We start from the raw sequence: 17,996 nt of genomic DNA on the forward strand, positions 1-17,996 counted from the left end.
ACACACACACACAAGAAGAGGTACACACACACACAAGAAGAGGTACACACACACACACAAGAAGAGGTACACACACACACACACACACACACAAGAAGAGGTACACACACACCACACACACACACAGACACACGCATGGACACAAGCACACACACCACACACACACACATGGACGCAAACACACACACACACACACATCAACGCAAGCACACACACACACACACACACACACTCACAGACACAGACAGACTCACTGGCGCAGGCACGTGGGCTTGCACACACACCACTTGTAGCCTATACTTGTTATACTGTACAATACACGCGCATCTTGACTACCGGCTGGCAGGAGGGTACAGAAACCGCCTTAAGTCGAGTAGTTACAACCCGTGACACCCTATCGCTGTTGCGCAGTGAAAGAATGCAACTTTACAAACTAGCCATTCAGCCTGGAACCGCAGGAGATTCAGGACATCTGCCCGCGTCGTGCCACGTCCTTTCAGAACGTCGTGTGCTCGTGCTGATCTCTCCGCATAAGACTATTGTCTCGTCTGGTCATGCAGAAAAGCACTTGTTCTAGCGGTAGATATTCTGATGCTAAATTCCAACGGCAGTAAACAGATGTTGTGTTCGATGCTGCCATGTTATCCATATGTTTGGGGTGTATAAAAGGACGTTTAAAACGCTATCATAATATTTGCTTTTGCATTTCAGCGGGTTGGATAGAGGATGCGGCTACTTCGCCAGTGACATAAGTTGATTTCCTTCAACAATTCCAGCCTGTTAAAGTAAAGTAAATAAATAACAATTGAAATGTAGATTTTTAAAATTATTTCATGTAAAAAAAAAGTCTATCATATTTTCAAGTTTTAAATATTAAACACGAAACACTTATAACACAGTTATAATCAGCCTACATTATAAGGTGACTATTACGCACGTAGCCATGATGTGTGAAGGGTTTATTGGCCTATAACTCCTCATTGGAAATAAAGCAACAGATAATTATCTCTCACTACAGTCTTCTAGGATTGGTCGGCTCTACTGTCAATCATACGCCCCAAGCCTAAACGGGATGAATGGGATGTAGCCTACTCATCTATTCGCCGTAGTGCGCTCCCTCTCGCTCACACGCCTGTTGGCCAAGTGATGGGAGACAACCACCGATACTTTGTTTTTACGCACAGGGCGCGGACACACCTGACCGGAGTATCTTTTCGTTTCGTTTGGAATTGCGTATCAATGGAGCTGGAAATTAGATTAATTCATCACTAAATAATAAGAAGTCCGTTATAAACAGCGTATAGGCAAGTTGTGGAATTATGTCACCAGGATTTTTGCAGTGGAAGAGGAGCGAATAACTTTAGCCAATATGCGTTTTTGGATTATGACTCGTCTCGCCCGACTGTCCTATGGAATATAGCCCAATATATCAGAACCTGCATTTTGTCTCATCATCCCACGTGAGGAATAAACTCTTTGTTTTCTGCATCATGTTGTCCCTGTGGGTGTATATGATATATTGCTGCGTCGGATACTGTTCAACCATGCCAAGTCTGATGGTCGGTACAGCCAGCAGTAAACATTCACAACATCTCGAAACAGTTGACCCTAACAGAACTCAACCCCGACTCCAAAACGAAGGGGACTTGGAATCCGAACACCAAGAAGATCCGTTAGATTCTTTAGATCCGTTATTCGGCGCATCATCCAGGGACGTGTTAAATAATGAGAGTGATTTGGACAGCAGAGGAGGGGAGGACTGGGATGAGATTCGAAGCGAGCAGAGGACGTTGGATAATAATGTCGTGTCAAGTCTCTTCAACGAGTCAGGGCCGGTGGAGAGTAAGAAGTTGCCCCAGGCGATTATCATCGGGGTGAAGAAGGGAGGCACACGGGCGCTGCTGGAGTTCCTCCGCGTGCATCCCGACATTAGAGCTGTTGGGGCCGAGCCGCACTTCTTTGATCGGAACTATGACAAGGGGCTAGAGTGGTACAGGTACATTTCATACACTTAATAACGTTAACTGATCAGAACATAAACGAATTATGTATATACTACTAAAATAATTCATAATTTGCCCTTTAATTGAGCCCATCTATTTAATTTAATTTATTTTGTATCCCATCTTCATTTCTAGGCTACTATTCAGTCTATAACACATACACATGTCATAGGTTGTCTGGTCGATTAATGGGTTTCTGAGAAACACCGTTATTTTAGAGACTCACAGAGAACATCAAACAAAACCTCAAGGCTGTCAGGGAAGAACATCTCCGTTTAGAATATTATGTTTGCTGGCCTCTACGTCTCTTCACAGAGCTACTGGAGGACTAATGCACGCAGTGTCTTTAAACACACCTCTAAGATAACACGCAACACTACGATTAGATGGACATATGGCCATTGTGCTGAGTGGAAAAAAATAACCAGGTTGATTAGCATGGATTTAAACACACACACACACACACACACACACACACACACACACACACACACACACACACACACACTCACACTCACACTCACACACTCACACTCACACTCACACACACACACATACACACATAGAATATAAATAGGCCTACGCCACACAATGGTAACAATTAGTTAAAGTAACCAGTGCCTGTAGTTAAGTTAATTAAAGTAGTGACCATTCACTGTGGCTCATGTGGTTGGTGAATATAGACCTACAGTAGTTCTGAAAAACTGTACCATGAATGTGCAGACACTATGGGTATCCAATGGAATGTGTTTATGAATGTATATCCTGTTCAAGGTGAAAATAAAACACATTTTTCATTGGGCCAATAAAGCTATAATAAAGTTATAATGAAGCTAGAAGTCTCTCCTCACAGTGTGATGAGTGTGAACTGAGGAATGTATCACTCTAACAGCTGACTACCAACCCAATACAATCTAAACACCACCTTGGTGTAATCAAACACTCCATATAAAGTATAGTCCTGAGTCATAGGGAGAGTCCCAAATGGCACACATAGGCTGTGGTCAAAAGAAGTGGGAATAGGGTGCCATTTGGGACTAGGGCTGATATGGGCCTAATAAAAGGGCCCATATTCAATTACGCACCTTAAATGACACATAGAAACTGACTTGTTTGACAGTTCCTTCTAGAGCTCAGACAAACATTCTACAGCTTCCATTCAGTTTGACAGTTCCTTCTAGAGCTCAGACAAACATTCTACAGCTTCCATTCAGTTTGACAGTTCCTTCTAGAGCTCAGACAAACATTCTACAGCTTCCATTCAGTTTGACAGTTCCTTCTAGAGCTCAGACAAACATTCTACAGCTTCCATTCAGTTTGACAGTTCCTTCTAGAGGTCAGACAAACATTCTACAGCTTCCATTCAGTTTGACAGTTCCTTCTAGAGGTCAGACAAACATTCTACAGCTTCCATTCATTTTGATAGTTCCTTCTAGAGCTCAGACAAACATTCTACAGCTTCCATTCAGTTTGACAGTTCCTTCTAGAGCTCAGACAAACATTCTACAGCTTCCATTCAGTTTGACAGTTCCTTCTGGAGCTCAGACAAACATTCTACAGCTTCCATTCAGTTTGACAGTTCCTTCTGGAGCTCAGACAAACATTCTACTGCTTCCATTCAGTTTGACAGTTCCTTCTGGAGCTCAGACAAACATTCTACAGCTTCCATTCAGTTTGACAGTTCCTTCTAGAGGTCAGACAAACATTCTACAGCTTCCATTCAGTTTGACAGTTCCTTCTGGAGCTCAGACAAACATTCTACTGCTTCCATTCAGTTTGACAGTTCCTTCTGGAGCTCAGACAAACATTCTACAGCTTCCATTCAGTTTGACAGTTCCTTCAAGAGGTCAGACAAACATTCTGCAGCTTCCATTCAGTTTGACAGTTCCTTCTAGAGGTCAGACAAACATTCTACAGCTTCCATTCAGTTGACAGTTCCTTCTGGAGCTCAGACAAACACTACAGCTTCCATTCAGTTTGACAGTTCCTTCTAGAGGTCAGACAAACATTCTACAGCTTCCATTCAGTTTGACAGTTCCTTCTAGAGGTCAGACAAACATTCTACAGCTTCCATTCAGTTTGACAGTTCCTTCTGGAGCTCAGACAAACATTCTACAGCTTCCATTCAGTTTGACAGTTCCTTCTAGAGGTCAGACAAACATTCTACAGCTTCCATTCAGTTTGACAGTTCCTTCTGGAGCTCAGACAAACACTCTACAGCTTCCATTCAGTTTGACAGTTCCTTCTGGAGCTCAGACAAACACTCTACAGCTTCCATTCAGTTTGACAGTTCCTTCTAGAGGTCAGACAAACATTCTACAGCTTCCATTCAGTTTGACAGTTCCTTCTGGAGCTCAGACAAACACTACAGCTTCCATTCAGTTTGACAGTTCCTTCTAGAGGTCAGACAAACATTCTACAGCTTCCATTTAGTTTGACAGTTCCTTCTAGAGGTCAGACAAACATTCTACAGCTTCCATTCAGTTTGACAGTTCCTTCTGGAGCTCAGACAAACATTCTACAGCTTCCATTCAGTTTGACAGTTCCTTCTAGAGGTCAGACAAACATTCTACAGCTTCCATTCAGTTTGACAGTTCCTTCTGGAGCTCAGACAAACATTCTACAGCTTCCATTCAGTTTGACAGTTCCTTCTAGAGGGCAGACAAACATTCTACAGCTTCCATTCAGTTTGACAGTTCCTTCTGGAGCTCAGACAAACATTCTACAGCTTCCATTCAGTTTGACAGTTCCTTCTAGAGGTCAGACAAACATTCTACAGCTTCCATTCAGTTTGACAGTTCCTTCTGGAGCTCAGACAAACACTCTACAGCTTCCATTCAGTTTGACAGTTCCTTCTGGAGCTCAGACAAACACTCTACAGCTTCCATTCAGTTTGACAGTTCCTTCTAGAGGTCAGACAAACATTCTACAGCTTCCATTCAGTTTGACAGTTCCTTCTGGAGCTCAGACAAACACTACAGCTTCCATTCAGTTTGACAGTTCCTTCTAGAGGTCAGACAAACATTCTACAGCTTCCATTCAGTTTGACAGTTCCTTCTAGAGGTCAGACAAACATTCTACAGCTTCCATTCAGTTTGACAGTTCCTTCTGGAGCTCAGACAAACATTCTACAGCTTCCATTCAGTTTGACAGTTCCTTCTAGAGGTCAGACAAACATTCTACAGCTTCCATTCAGTTTGACAGTTCCTTCTGGAGCTCAGACAAACATTCTACAGCTTCCATTCAGTTTGACAGTTCCTTCTAGAGGGCAGACAAACATTCTACAGCTTCCATTCAGTTTGACAGTTCCTTCTGGAGCTCAGACAAACATTCTACAGCTTCCATTCAGTTTGACAGTTCCTTCTAGAGGTCAGACAAACATTCTACAGCTTCCATTCAGTTTGACAGTTCCTTCTGGAGCTCAGACAAACATTCTACAGCTTCCATTCAGTTTGACAGTTCCTTCTAGAGGTCAGACAAACATTCTACAGCTTCCATTCAGTTTGACAGTTCCTTCTGGAGCTCAGACAAACATTCTACAGCTTCCATTCAGTTTGACAGTTCCTTCTAGAGGTCAGACAAACATTCTACCACTTCCAATTAATTTTGACAGTTCCTTCTAGAGGTCAGACAAACATTCTACAGCTTCCATTCAGTTTGACAGTTCCTTCTGGAGCTCAGGCAAACATTCTACAGCTTCCATTCAGTTTGACAGTTCCTTCTAGAGCTCAGACAAACATTCTACAGCTTCCATTCAGTTTGACAGTTCCTTCTAGAGCTCAGACAAACATTCTACAGCTTCCATTCAGTTTGACAGTTCCTTCTAGAGGTCAGACAAACATTCTACAGCTTCCATTCAGTTTGACAGTTCCTTCTAGAGGTCAGACAAACATTCTACAGCTTCCATTCAGTTTGACAGTTCCTTCTAGAGCTCAGACAAACATTCTACAGCTTCCATTCAGTTTGACAGTTCCTTCTGGAGCTCAGACAAACATTCTACAGCTTCCATTCAGTTTGACAGTTCCTTCTAGAGGTCAGACAAACGTTCTACAGCTTCCATTCAGTTTGACAGTTAATTCTGGAGCTCAGACAAACATTATACAGCTTCCATTCAGTTTGACAGTTCCTTCTGGAGCTCAGACAAACATTCTACAGCTTCCATTCAGTTTGACAGTTCCTTCTAGAGGTCATACAAACATTCTACAGCTTCCATTCAGTTTGACAGTTCCTTCTAGAGGTCAGACAAACATTCTACAGCTTCCATTCAGTTTGACAGTTCCTTTTAGAGCTCAGACAAACACTCTATAGCTTCCATTCAGCTTGACAGTTCCTTCTCGAGCTCAGAGAAACATTATAGAGCTTCTATTCAGTTTTTCTTCTGGAGTTTAGACCCAAACAGCACATGGTTTACTGCCAGGAGTAAACAGACTAAATAATGACATCATCCCCTAGCAGCCAGAAGCATCGTAATTCAATTGAGTGCTCCCGGTTCCAGGGATTGATTCTTAGGCTGTGATTCCCTTTACGACAACACAGCTTTAACCATGCTTGGTTCCCAAATGACACCCTATTCCCTATATAGAGCACTACTTCCGACCGGAGCTCATAGAGCTCATATCACACTATGTAGGGCATAGGGTGCCACTTGGGACACAGACAATGAGTTAATTTCAACTTCCAGGGATCCAAAGCTATAGGAACAGTGAACAGTTTGCCCAGTGTTCAACAATGTGTGGTTGTAATGATCAACCTCTCAGTGCATCTCAGTGAGTTCCCAGTGTTAGCTAGACCTGTTGTAACCCACAGCATCACAACAGGCCTCTCTCTGTTCTAAACAACTATAATCTGTTCCTGATTCAGTCGTTGACAGGACCTCCGTAGAGTATCAGAGTGATATGTAAAGTTACATCATTTCAGGAATTCTGAGGTTTTTAATTGAAGACTGAAAAACAGCAGATGAGACACTTTGTCAACGTTGAAACGTGTACCTTTGTTGGTTTCTTTGAGGAGCCATCTAAATGGACTTGAGCCATCTAAATGGACTTGAGCCATCTAAATCGAGCCATCTAAATCGAGCCATCTAAATGGACTTGAGCCATCTAAATTGAGCCATCTAAATAGACTCGAGCCATCTAAATGGACTTGAGCCATCTAAATTGAGCCATCTAAATGGACTTGAGCCATCTAAATTGAGCCATCTAAATTGAGCCATCTAAATTGAGCCATCTAAATGGACTTGGGCCATGGAGATTAGCAGTCAATGTCAACGGCTCCTTAATGCTACTAGTTCAACGCTGTCTTCATCAACCTCTATTCATAACTCTACAATGGAGGAAGTCAGGGGAGCTACGTTCAAAAGGCCTTCTGGGTTCAGCTGCTCCAAGAGTTTCCAGACAGTGTTAGGACACTTGTGTTGAGGTTGACCAACGCACTGTGACGGGGACAGGGGGGGGGGGGGGGTCTTTAGTGCCTCTTCACTGACTGAGAAGAGAAGAGATGACATTCAACAAGGAACAGACAGTTTCTTCCTCTGGTGGTTTCTGGAGTCTTTAAGCATCATATTTCATGACTCGATCAGAACGGCAAACTGATGTAGTAGGATCTGTGTTGATCATAGAAACTGGAGGCTATTGGCGGAGATAAAGAGCTGGAAGACAGTAAACGTCTGAGTGACATCTGACCTATTTATGTTAGCTAAAGGTGAACATGCAAAAGCTCATCCTCTGGCTCAGAACTGGTATTTCTAAACACATTAGAGCTGCAGGTTCATGAATGTGTAGGCCTACGGTAAGTATCCACAGTGGGGAAACACAGTGCATTTGTATATGTAGGATGTAATGAAAGAACCCTGTATCTGATTGCCTGGAGTGGTTGTTAGGTTAATTAAAACCCCTCAGCTTGAGTAACGCCCAGCCAGACCATTCAGACCCCAGTCAGACCCCAGAGGTCTCTGTACTAATGACCATCACTAGTGACCGTCACCACCCTGGATCAACAGAGTCATCTCCCTCTACTCTGTTTTTTAGTGAAGTCACAGTGGAGGGAGGGAGGGCCGAGGTCACATGGTCATCCACATACCAACCAGTAAACTTACTGTTAAAACATTCTAGATGATCAGAAAGGGTGCCAGTTATTCAGGGTTACTAGAGCAGGCCCAACTCGTTCACCATGGAGGATAGTCCTCTTACCATGAGGTCAGTTATTTCAGTGTTGGTCCTAACTTTATCCTTAGGAGGGGATGGACAGGGAGAGGGTATGGTGTGGCTTGACTAACTCTCGTAAAGCCTCCACCACTGTGCTTGGGGAGAGGAGGTGCAGGGGAGGGGAGAGAGGGGGCTGAGGAGCAGCTCTGCTGGGTGGCCTGGTTCAGGCCCGTCCCCCGTGGAGGCATTGATCTCTGCTGCCCACATCTCCACACTGTTGGTCCAACAGTGCTGTAGAAGCCCCCCACCCTGCAGTCTAGAGCCACACAGAGAGGAGAGGCCATACACATAGAATAACTACAACACACAATATGGTCGCCTTGAAAGGGGATTCTCATCTAGTCCTTCTATTTCTATGGCCTAGGCCTGGCGCAGCGGGGACTCCGGCCACAGATATAGCCAGTTGGCCACGCTTTCACAGAATATAGACCTGCTTACACCAAGAGGCAGAAAGACAGGAGCTGCCAGACAAATTGTAGGCTGCACGCTCACACATACAGGAGGGTGGGAGCGCGGGAGGAGGGAGCGCGGGAGGAGGGAACTCCCAAAGGCCGTGGGAATGTTCTTTTCCATTCCAACCTTCCTCCTCCTTTCTCTATAAGTCACTGTTTTAATTCCCAGTTAGACTTCTTGACTTATTCTCTTCTTGATACTATGAATTTAGAGAGTAGAACATCTGGGCACCACATGCTGCTGGAATCAAAAGGCATGAAGTGATCCTGGAAAACGAACCCATTCTGTTGAAATATGATAGTGTGGGGTTTTTCTGTTCTCGTCAGCTTGCTATCTCACTGACTGTCAGAGGAAGGGAAACAGTTATTCTAACCCCAAACAGAGCTGCTTGGGAGCTGGGTCGGAGCTGGGTCAGAGCTGGGTCGGAGCTGGGTGGGAGCTTGGTGAGAGCTGGGTCGGAGCTCTGTGGGATCTGGTTCGGAGCTGGGTGGGAGCTTGGTGAGAGCTGGGTCGGAGCTTGGTGAGAGCTTGGTCGGAGCTTGGTGAGAGCTGGGTCGAAGCTTGGTGAGAGCTTGGTCGGAGCTTGGTGAGAGCTGGGTCGGAGCTTGGTGAGAGCTTGGTCGGAGCTTGGTGAGGAGCTGGGTCGGAGCTTGGTGGGAGCTGGGTCGGAGCTTGGTGAGAGCTTGGTCGGAGCTTGGTGAGAGCTGGGTCGGAGCTTGGTGAGAGCTGGGTCGGAGCTTGGTGAGAGCTGGGTCGGAGCTTGGTGAGAGCTTGGTCGGAGCTGGGTGGGAACTTGGTGGGACCTGGGTCGGAGCTGGGTGGGAACTTGGTGGGACCTGGGTCGGAGCTGGGTGGGAACTTGGTGGGACCTGGGTCGGAGCTGGGTGGGAACTTGGTGGGACCTGGGTTTGGGATAGGTATGCAGAGAATATTTTTATTTGACCTTTATTTAACCAGGCAAGTCAGTTAAGAACAAATTCTTATTTTCAATGACGGTCTAGGAACAGTGGGTTAACTGCCTTGTTCAGGGGCAGAACGACAGATTTTCACCTTGTCAGCTCGGGGGTTTGAACTTGCAACCTTTCGGTTACTAGTCCAACACTCTAACCACTAGGCTACCCTGCCGCCCCAATGATGGAGTTGAGTCCCAATTAGCACCCTATCCCCTATATAATGCACTACATTTGACCAGAGCATTATAGGCCCTGGTCAAAAGTAGTGCCTTTTCTAGGAAATAGAGTGCCGTTGGGGACGCAGCCAGAGAGAGGGCAGTAAATTGAAAGTGAGTCTTTAGAATCTGCAGTGGCGGTGGGGGTGTACAGCTGTCTGAAAGAGGAGCAGAGGAACCCCTGGGGTTTATATTAACCCTAGTGATAATAGAACAGGGCCATTAGAGTGAAACGTAGTTTCTCTTCACTTTACGTTGTATGCAAATGTCCCTCAGGAGCGGGAAAGTGCTTTTTCAACTTGAATCCTTCAGAATGTTGCCTGCAAATGGAACTCTGGGTTCTGGAACTCTGGGTTCTGGAACTCTGGGTTCTGGAACTCTGAGGCCAGCAGGATGGACAGATTGTTAACACTGAGCCTCAGTGTTCTCTATTCTGTTCTGAAAGTTGACTCTCCTCCTGAGGTCTTTCAGAGGGAGAAGTTACATTTCCCTTCAGCTAGTTCATACAAGTACATTTGGTTTTCTTTTTGCTGACTACAAACCCTTAGTAGTTTTTATGGACACAGGGGAATAATAATGGTTTAAGAAGCAGGAAAGCCATCCATGTAGATCCTTCCCAGCTAAATTCAATGCATCAGCATATTGATAGGCAGGAGAAGAACAGAACATCTGTTGAGAATGAGGAACGGGCCCAACGGGGGGTGTGTAGGGCTACAGTAGGTATTGAAATATGCTGACATTTGTTTCTGAACATTCCCGAAATAGTTGACTTTTAGCTGACGCAGCTGTGTGAACGGTATTGGTTAAGACCTACTTTTACTTCTTGGAGCTCAATAGCTGGAAAACTAAAGTTAATCTCTCATCAAACTATTATCAATCAGGGATGGAAACTGTCATTTCAGGTGGTAAAACCCGGGGGTTTTATAGGAGGTCATCAGACCACAGCACTTTGTCAGACACTTAGAAGAACATGGACACATTGTGGTTCAGTTCAGTTGTGTAGTTCTCTCCTTCTCTGTCCTCCTGGAGTTGTTTAGTTCTCTCCTTCTCTGTCCTCCTGGAGTTGTTTAGTTCTCTCCTTCTCTGTCCTCCTGGAGTTGTTGTTTAGTTCTCTGTCCTCCTGGAGTTGTTTAGTTCTCTCCTTCTCTGTCCTCCTGGAGTTGTTTAGTTCTCTCCTTATCTGTCCTCCTGGACTTGTTGTTTAGTTCTCTCCTTCTCTATCCTCCTGGAGTTGCTTAGTTCTCTCCTTCTCTGTCCTCCTGGAGTTGTTTAGTTCTCTCCTTCTCTGTCCTCCTGGAGTTGTTGTTTAGTTCTCTGTCCTCCTGGAGTTGTTTAGTTCTCTCCTTCTCTGTCCTCCTGGAGTTGTTGTTTAGTTCTCTGTCCTCCTGGAGTTGTTGTTTAGTTCTCTCCTTCTCTATCCTCCTGTAGTTGATGTTTAGTTCTCTCCTTCTCTGTCCTCCTGGAGTTGTTGTTTAGTTCTCTCCTTCTCTGTCCTCCTGGAGTTGTTTAGGTCTCTCCTTCTCTATCCTCCTGGAGTTGTTGTTTAGTTCTCTCCTTCTCTGTCCTCCTGGAGTTGTTGTTTAGTTCTCTGTCCTCCTGGAGTTGTTGTTTAGTTCTCTCCTTCTCTATCCTCCTGTAGTTGATGTTTAGTTCTCTCCTTCTCTGTCCTCCTGGAGTTGTTGTTTAGTTCTCTCCTTCTCTGTCCTCCTGGAGTTGTTTAGGTCTCTCCTTCTCTATCCTCCTGGAGTTGTTGTTTAGTTCTCTCCTTCTCTATCCTCCTGGAGTTGTTGTTTAGGTCTCTCCTTCTCTGTCCTCCTGGAGTTGTTTAGTTCTCTCCTTCTCTGTCCTCCTGGAGTTGTTGTTTAGTTCTCTCCTTCTCTATCCTCCTGGAGTTGTTATTTAGTTCTCTATTGTCCTGGAGGTGTTGTTTAGTTCTCTGTCCTCCTGGAGTTGTTGCTTAGTTCTCTCATTCTCTATCCTCCTGGAGTTGTTGTTTAGTTCTCTCCTTCTCTGTCCTCCTGGAGTTGTTTAGTTCTCTCCTTCTCTATCCTCCTGGAGTTGTTGTTTAGTTCTCTCCTTCTCTGTCCTCCTGGAGTTGTTGTTTAGTTCTCTCCTTCTCTGTCCTCCTGGAGTTGTTTAGTTTTCTCCTTCTCTGTCCTCCTGGACTTGTTTAGTTCTCTCTTTCTCTGTCCTCCTGGAGTTGTTGTTTATTTCTCTCCTTCTCTGTCCTCCTGGAGTTGTTTAGTTCTCTCCTTCTCTGTCCTCCTGGAGTTGTTGTTTAGTTCTCTCCTTCTCTGTCCTCCTGGAGTTGTTTAGTTCTCTCCTTCTCTATCCTCCTGGAGTTGTTGTTTAGTTCTCTCCTTCTCTATCCTCCTGGAGTTGTTGTTTAGTTCTCTCCTTCTCTGTCCTCCTGGAGTTGTTTAGTGCTCTCCTTCTCTGTCCTCCTGGAGTTGTTTAGTTCTCTCCTTCTCTGTCCTCCTGGAGTTGTTTAGTTCTCTCCTTTTCTGTCCTCCTGGAGTTCTCTTCTTCTCTGTCCTCCTGGAGTTGTTTAGTTCTCTCCTTCTCTATCCTCCTGGAGTTGTTGTTTAGTTCTCTCCTTCTCTGTCCTCCTGGAGTTGTTTAGTTCTCTCCTTCTCTATCCTCCTGGAGTTGTTGTTTAGTTCTCTCCTTCTCTATCCTCCTGGAGTTGTTGTTTAGTTCTCTCCTTCTCTGTCCTCTTGGAGTTGTTTAGTTCTCTCCTTCTCTATCCTCCTGGAGTTGTTGTTTAGTTCTCTCCTTCTCTGTCCTCCTGGAGTTGTTTAGTTCTCTCCTTCTCTGTCCTCCTGGAGTTGTTTAGTTCTCTCCTTCTCTGTCCTCCTGGAGTTGTTTAGTTCTCTCCTCTGTCCTCCTGGGGTTGTTTAGTTCTCTCCTTCTCTGTCCTCCTGGAGTTGTTTAGTTCTCTCCTTCTCTGTCCTCCTGGAGTTGTTGTTTAGTTCTCTCCTTCTCTATCCTCCTGGAGTTGTTGTTTAGTTCTCTAGACCTGTACATCTCTGATGTTATTAATGATTAGGTCCTGTCAGACTATTGTCCATCTCTAATGTTATTACTGATCAGATCCTGTCAGACTGTAGACCTGCACATCCCTGCAGCAGCTAGGATAGAGCCATGAGTTGAATTACCAAAGTAATTTATCAAACAAATCACCTAGCAGGAACATATAGTTTTGGGCAGGAAGAAGTTTATTTCGCAGAATATTTTGTCACATTTTGCTGAATATTTATTTTGCTGACTGTAAGTCGCTCTGGATAAGACAGTCTGCTAAATGGTCAAAATGTATAACTGTAATTGATCCATCCTTGCCACCCTGACAGAGGTGTTGGTTCTGTTGTTCTGTTAACAGCAGGAAGACAGAGAGTGATAAAACTGCTATGCGGTAGCGCAAGGCTGAAAGTGACAGATCTATGGGTGGCAAGTAGCTAACCCGAAAGGTTGCTGGTTCGAATCCCCAGCCAACTAGGTAAAACATCTGTTCATGTGCCCTTGAGCAAGGCACTTAACCCTAATTGACCCTGTAAGTCTCTCTGGATGAGAGTGCCTGTTAAATGACTAAAATGAAAAACCAGAGGAGGGCATACACATTACGCCTCTTCTCTGCCCTTCTCCACTCACCTTCTCTCTAGACCTGGGCCTCTTCTCCACCCTTCTCCTCTCATGTTCTCTCTAGACCTGGGCCTCTTCTCCGCCCTTCTCCTCTCATCTTCTCTCTAGACCTGGGCCTCTTCTCCGCCCTTCTCCTCTCATCTTCTCTCTAGACCTGGGCCTCTTCTCCGCCCTTCTCCTCTCATCTTCTCTCTAGACCTGGGCCTCTTCTCCGCCCTTCTCCTCTCATCTTCTCTCTAGACATGGGCCTCTTCTCCGCCCTTCTCCTCTCATCTTCTCTCTAGACCTGGGCCTCTTCTCCGCCCTTCTCCTCTCATCTTCTCTCTAGACCTGGGCCTCTTCTCCGCCCTTCTCCTCTCATCTTCTCTCTAGACCTGGGCCTCTTCTCCGCCCTTCTCCTCTCATCTTCTCTCTAGACCTGGGCCTCTTCTCCGCCCTTCTCCTCTCATCTTCTCTCTAGACATGGGCCTCTTCTCCGCCCTTCTCCTCTCATCTTCTCTCTAGACCTGGGCCTCTTCTCCGCCCTTCTCCTCTCATCTTCTCTCTAGACCTGGGCCTCTTCTCCGCCCTTCTCCTCTCATCTTCTCTCTAGACCTGGGCCTCTTCTCCGCCCTTCTCCTCTCATCTTCTCTCTAGACCTGGGCCTCTTCTCCGCCCTTCTCCTCTCATCTTCTCTCTAGACATGGGCCTCTTCTCCGCCCTTCTCCTCTCATCTTCTCTCTAGACCTGGGCCTCTTCTCCGCCCTTCTCCTCTCATCTTCTCTCTAGACCTGGGCCATCTTCCAACTGTTAATAAGGTGGCCTTGATTCCTGCTGCTGCATATTGCTGGTATGAGAAGAGTCGAGGAGTGGATAGAAAAGGAGGGGAGGAGAGCATGGGAAAACCTTTCTCTGCATTATCTGTGTTGACAGGAATGCTCTAGAGATATTGAGACATCAGAGCACAGTGAAGAAGGCACTGAGTGCAGAGAGAGAGAGACAGAGAGAGAGAGAGAGAGAGAGAGAGAGAGAGAGAGAGAGTGATGAGAACGTCTTTTACACAGTTGATAAGAGAACGTCCCACCGGTATCTACGACCAAAGAACGGCCTCATCGTTCCTTCTAAGAAGCTGTTCTCTTTGATTCATGTCTGGAACTTGTCTAACAGAAATGTTGCCAGATTGTTCTGAGTGTCTGCATACCATCACCTCTTATCCCGTGTCTGGTGGTCTGAGGAGAGGAGTGGTTCCCACAGTAGTAGACCCTATGGTCCTGGTGAATCCTCCCTCTGAGCTGGTAGATAGTAGTATACCCTATAGTCCTGGTGAATCCTCCCTCTGAGCTGGTAGATAGTAGTAGACCCTATAGTCCTGGTGAATCCTCCCCTCTGAGCTGGTAGACAGTAATGGACACTATAGTCCTGGTGAATCCTCCTCTCTGAGCTGGTAGATAGTAGTAGACCCTATAGTCCTGGTGAATCCTCCCCTCTGAGCTGGTAAATAGTAGTGGACACAATAGTCCTGGTGAATCCTCCCCTCTGAGCTGATAGATAGTAGTGGACACAATAGTCCTGGTGAATCCTCCCCTCTGAGCTGGTAGATAGTAGTAGACACTATAGTCCTGGTGAATCCTCCCCTCTGAGCTGATAGATAGTAGTAGACACTATAGTCCTGGTGAATCCTCCCCTCTGAGCTGGTAGATAGTAGTAGACCCTATAGTCCTGGTGAATCCTCCCCTCTGAGCTGGTAGATAGGAGTAGACCCTATAGTCCTGGTGAATCCTCCCCTCTGAGCTGGTAGATAGTAGTAGACCCTATAGTCCTGGTGAATCCTCCCCTCTGAGCTGGTAGACAGTAATGGACTCTATAGTCCTGGTGAATCCTCCCCTCTGGTAGATAGTAGTAGACCCTATAGTCCTGGTGAATCGTGTCTGTTTAAATTCTAATCATGATTGTTGTTAATAAGTTATTGAAAGCCTGTGCTCACCTCATTCAGATTACAATGGACCAGTTATGTAAGTAAAGTTTTATTTGGATATAAATGTAGAGATAAAAGTACATGACTATACACCACACCCCAAGTCAGCCGACAGCAACAGCCAAGCCCAACAAGCTCCATACAGCCAGTCAGTCAGGGAAGTAAATTCCTACCTTTGAACCTGTTCCCTGATAGCAACAGATATCAACATTGACCAGCAGATTCAAACAGCCTCTGTCTAGAAGGAGATTGGTTAATGAAGTCACCTGACAGACCAGCAGCTTCAAACAGCCTCTGTCTAGAAGGAGATTGGTTAATGAAGTCACCTGACAGACCAGCAGCTTCAAACAGCCTCTGTCTAGAAGGAGATTGGTTAATGAAGTCACCTGACAGACCAGCAGCTTCAAACAGCCTCTGTCTAGAAGGAGATTGGTTAATGAAGTCACCTGACAGACCAGCAGCTTCAAACAGCCTAAGTCTAGAAGGAGATTGGTTAATGAAGTCACCTGACAGACCAGCAGCTTCAAACAGCCTCTGTCTAGAAGGAGATTGGTTAATGAAGTCACCTGACAGACCAGCAGCTTCAAACAGCCTCTGTCTAGAAGGAGATTGGTTAATGAAGTCACCTGACAGACCAGCAGCTTCAAACAGCCTCTGTCTAGAAGGAGATTGGTTAATGAAGTCACCTGACAGACCAGCAGCTTCAAACAGCCTCTGTCTAGAAGGAGATTGGTTAATGAAGTCACCTGACAGACCAGCAGCTTCAAACAGCCTAAGTCTAGAAGGAGATTGGTTAATGAAGTCACCTGACAGACCAGCAGCTTCAAACAGCCTCTGTCTAGAAGGAGATTGGTTAATGAAGTCACCTGACAGACCAGCAGCTTCAAACAGCCTCTGTCTAGAAGGAGATTGGTTAATGAAGTCACCTGACAGACCAGCAGCTTCAAACAGCTTCTGTCTAGAAGGAGATTGGTTAATGAAGTCACCTGACAGACCAGCAGACACAACACAGCAGTTTCACAGCTCACACAGACACACAGTGATTAGGGGCTGGAGCTAGGAGTTATCTAGTGGTTCGGGAGGAGGAAGAGGAGGAGGAGGAGGAAGAGCAGGAGGAGGAGGACAGGAAGTGTATGTTACATCTCTATTGGCTGATAGAGGAAGATGCTTTGCAACCTATTGGTTCCTCCAGGCAATCTAGTTTATTATCACAGAAACAATTGTGAAAGATTGTTAATCTGCCCCCAAGGGCACTCTTCTTCACTCCTCTAGCCTGAGACGGTGTTCCCTCTCTGTCTCTCTGTTCTTCTCTTTCGCTTTGTCTTTGTCTCTCTTTCTCATCTCTATTATTTCTCTCTCTCGTTCTCATTCTCTCTCTTTCTCTCCTCTCTATCTTACTCTCTCTTCTCTCCCTCTCAATTAAATTAAATTCAAAGGGCTTTTTAAAATTTATTTGGGTGTCTGTGTAAACTGAGGGAAATATGTGTCTCTAATATGATCATATATTTGTCAGGAGGTTAGGAAGTGCAGCTCAGTTTCCACCTTGTGGGCAGTGTGCACATAGCCTGTCTTCTCTTGAGAGCCAGGGCTGCCTTCAGGAGCCTCTCTCAATAGTAAAGCTATGCTTACTGAGTCTGTACATAGTCAAAGCCTTCATTTTGGGTCAGTCTCAGTGGTCAGTATTCTGCCACTATGTACTCTCTGTTTAGGGCCAAATATAATTCTAGTTTGCTCAGTTTTTTTGTTAATTCTTTCCAGTGTGTCAAGTAATTATATTTTTGTTTTCTCGTGATTTGGTTGGTTTTAATTGTGCTGCTGTCCTGGTGCTCTGTGGGGTGTGTTTGTGTTTGTGAACAGAGCCCCAGGACCAGCTTGCTTAGGCGACTCTTCTCCAGGTTCATCTCTCTGTAGGTGATAGCTTTGTTATGGAAGTTTTGAGAATCACTTCATTTTAGGTGGTTGTATAATTTAATTACTCTTTTCTGGATTTTGATAATTAGCGGGTATTGGCCTAATTCTGCTCTGCATGCATGATTTGGTGCTCTACGTTGTACACGGAGGATGTTTTTGCAGAATTCTGCATGCAGAGTCTCCATTTGGTGTTTGTCACATTTGGTAAATGATTGGTCAGTGAGCGGACCCCAGACCTCACAAACAGAAAGGGCAATGGGTTCTGTAACTGTTTTTAGACATCCTATTTAGTGTGTAAAATGTTCTGTTCCTTTTTATGTATAGTTTTTTGTGTGCTCTAGGGCAATGGTGTCGAGATGGAATTTATATTTGTCGTCCTGGCAACTGGACCTTTTTTGGAACACCATTATTTTTGGTCTTACTGAGATTTACTGTCAGGGCCCAGGTCTGACAGAATCTGTGCAGAATATCTAAGTGCTGCTGTAGGCCCTCCTTGTTTGGGGACAGAAGCACCAGATCATCAGCAAATAGTAGAATTTTATTTAGTAGGTTGAGCTGCATACCTGTCTCACCCCACAGCCTTGTGGAAAGAAATGTGTGTGTTTTTTGCCAATTTTAACAACACTTGTTGTGTGTGTACATGGATTTTATAATGTCGTATGATT

At 45.2% G+C, this 17,996-nt stretch overlaps 1 protein-coding gene across 1 annotated transcript in view; it reads left to right on the forward strand.

Moving 5' to 3' along the window:
• Nucleotides 1–944: 944 nt before the first annotated feature.
• The window catches only part of LOC118948632 (heparan sulfate glucosamine 3-O-sulfotransferase 3B1-like), a 35,753-nt gene continuing 18,701 nt past the window's right edge, over nt 945–17,996 (forward strand). The window contains exon 1 of the mRNA XM_036973367.1: nt 945–1,996. Coding sequence (XP_036829262.1) covers nt 1,410–1,996 — 587 coding nt within the window. The 5' untranslated portion in view covers nt 945–1,409. The remainder of the gene's footprint in view (nt 1,997–17,996) is intronic.

Source organism: Oncorhynchus mykiss, unplaced genomic scaffold (genome assembly GCF_013265735.2).
Source record: "Oncorhynchus mykiss isolate Arlee unplaced genomic scaffold, USDA_OmykA_1.1 un_scaffold_235, whole genome shotgun sequence".
Classification (NCBI taxonomy): domain Eukaryota; kingdom Metazoa; phylum Chordata; class Actinopteri; order Salmoniformes; family Salmonidae; genus Oncorhynchus; species Oncorhynchus mykiss.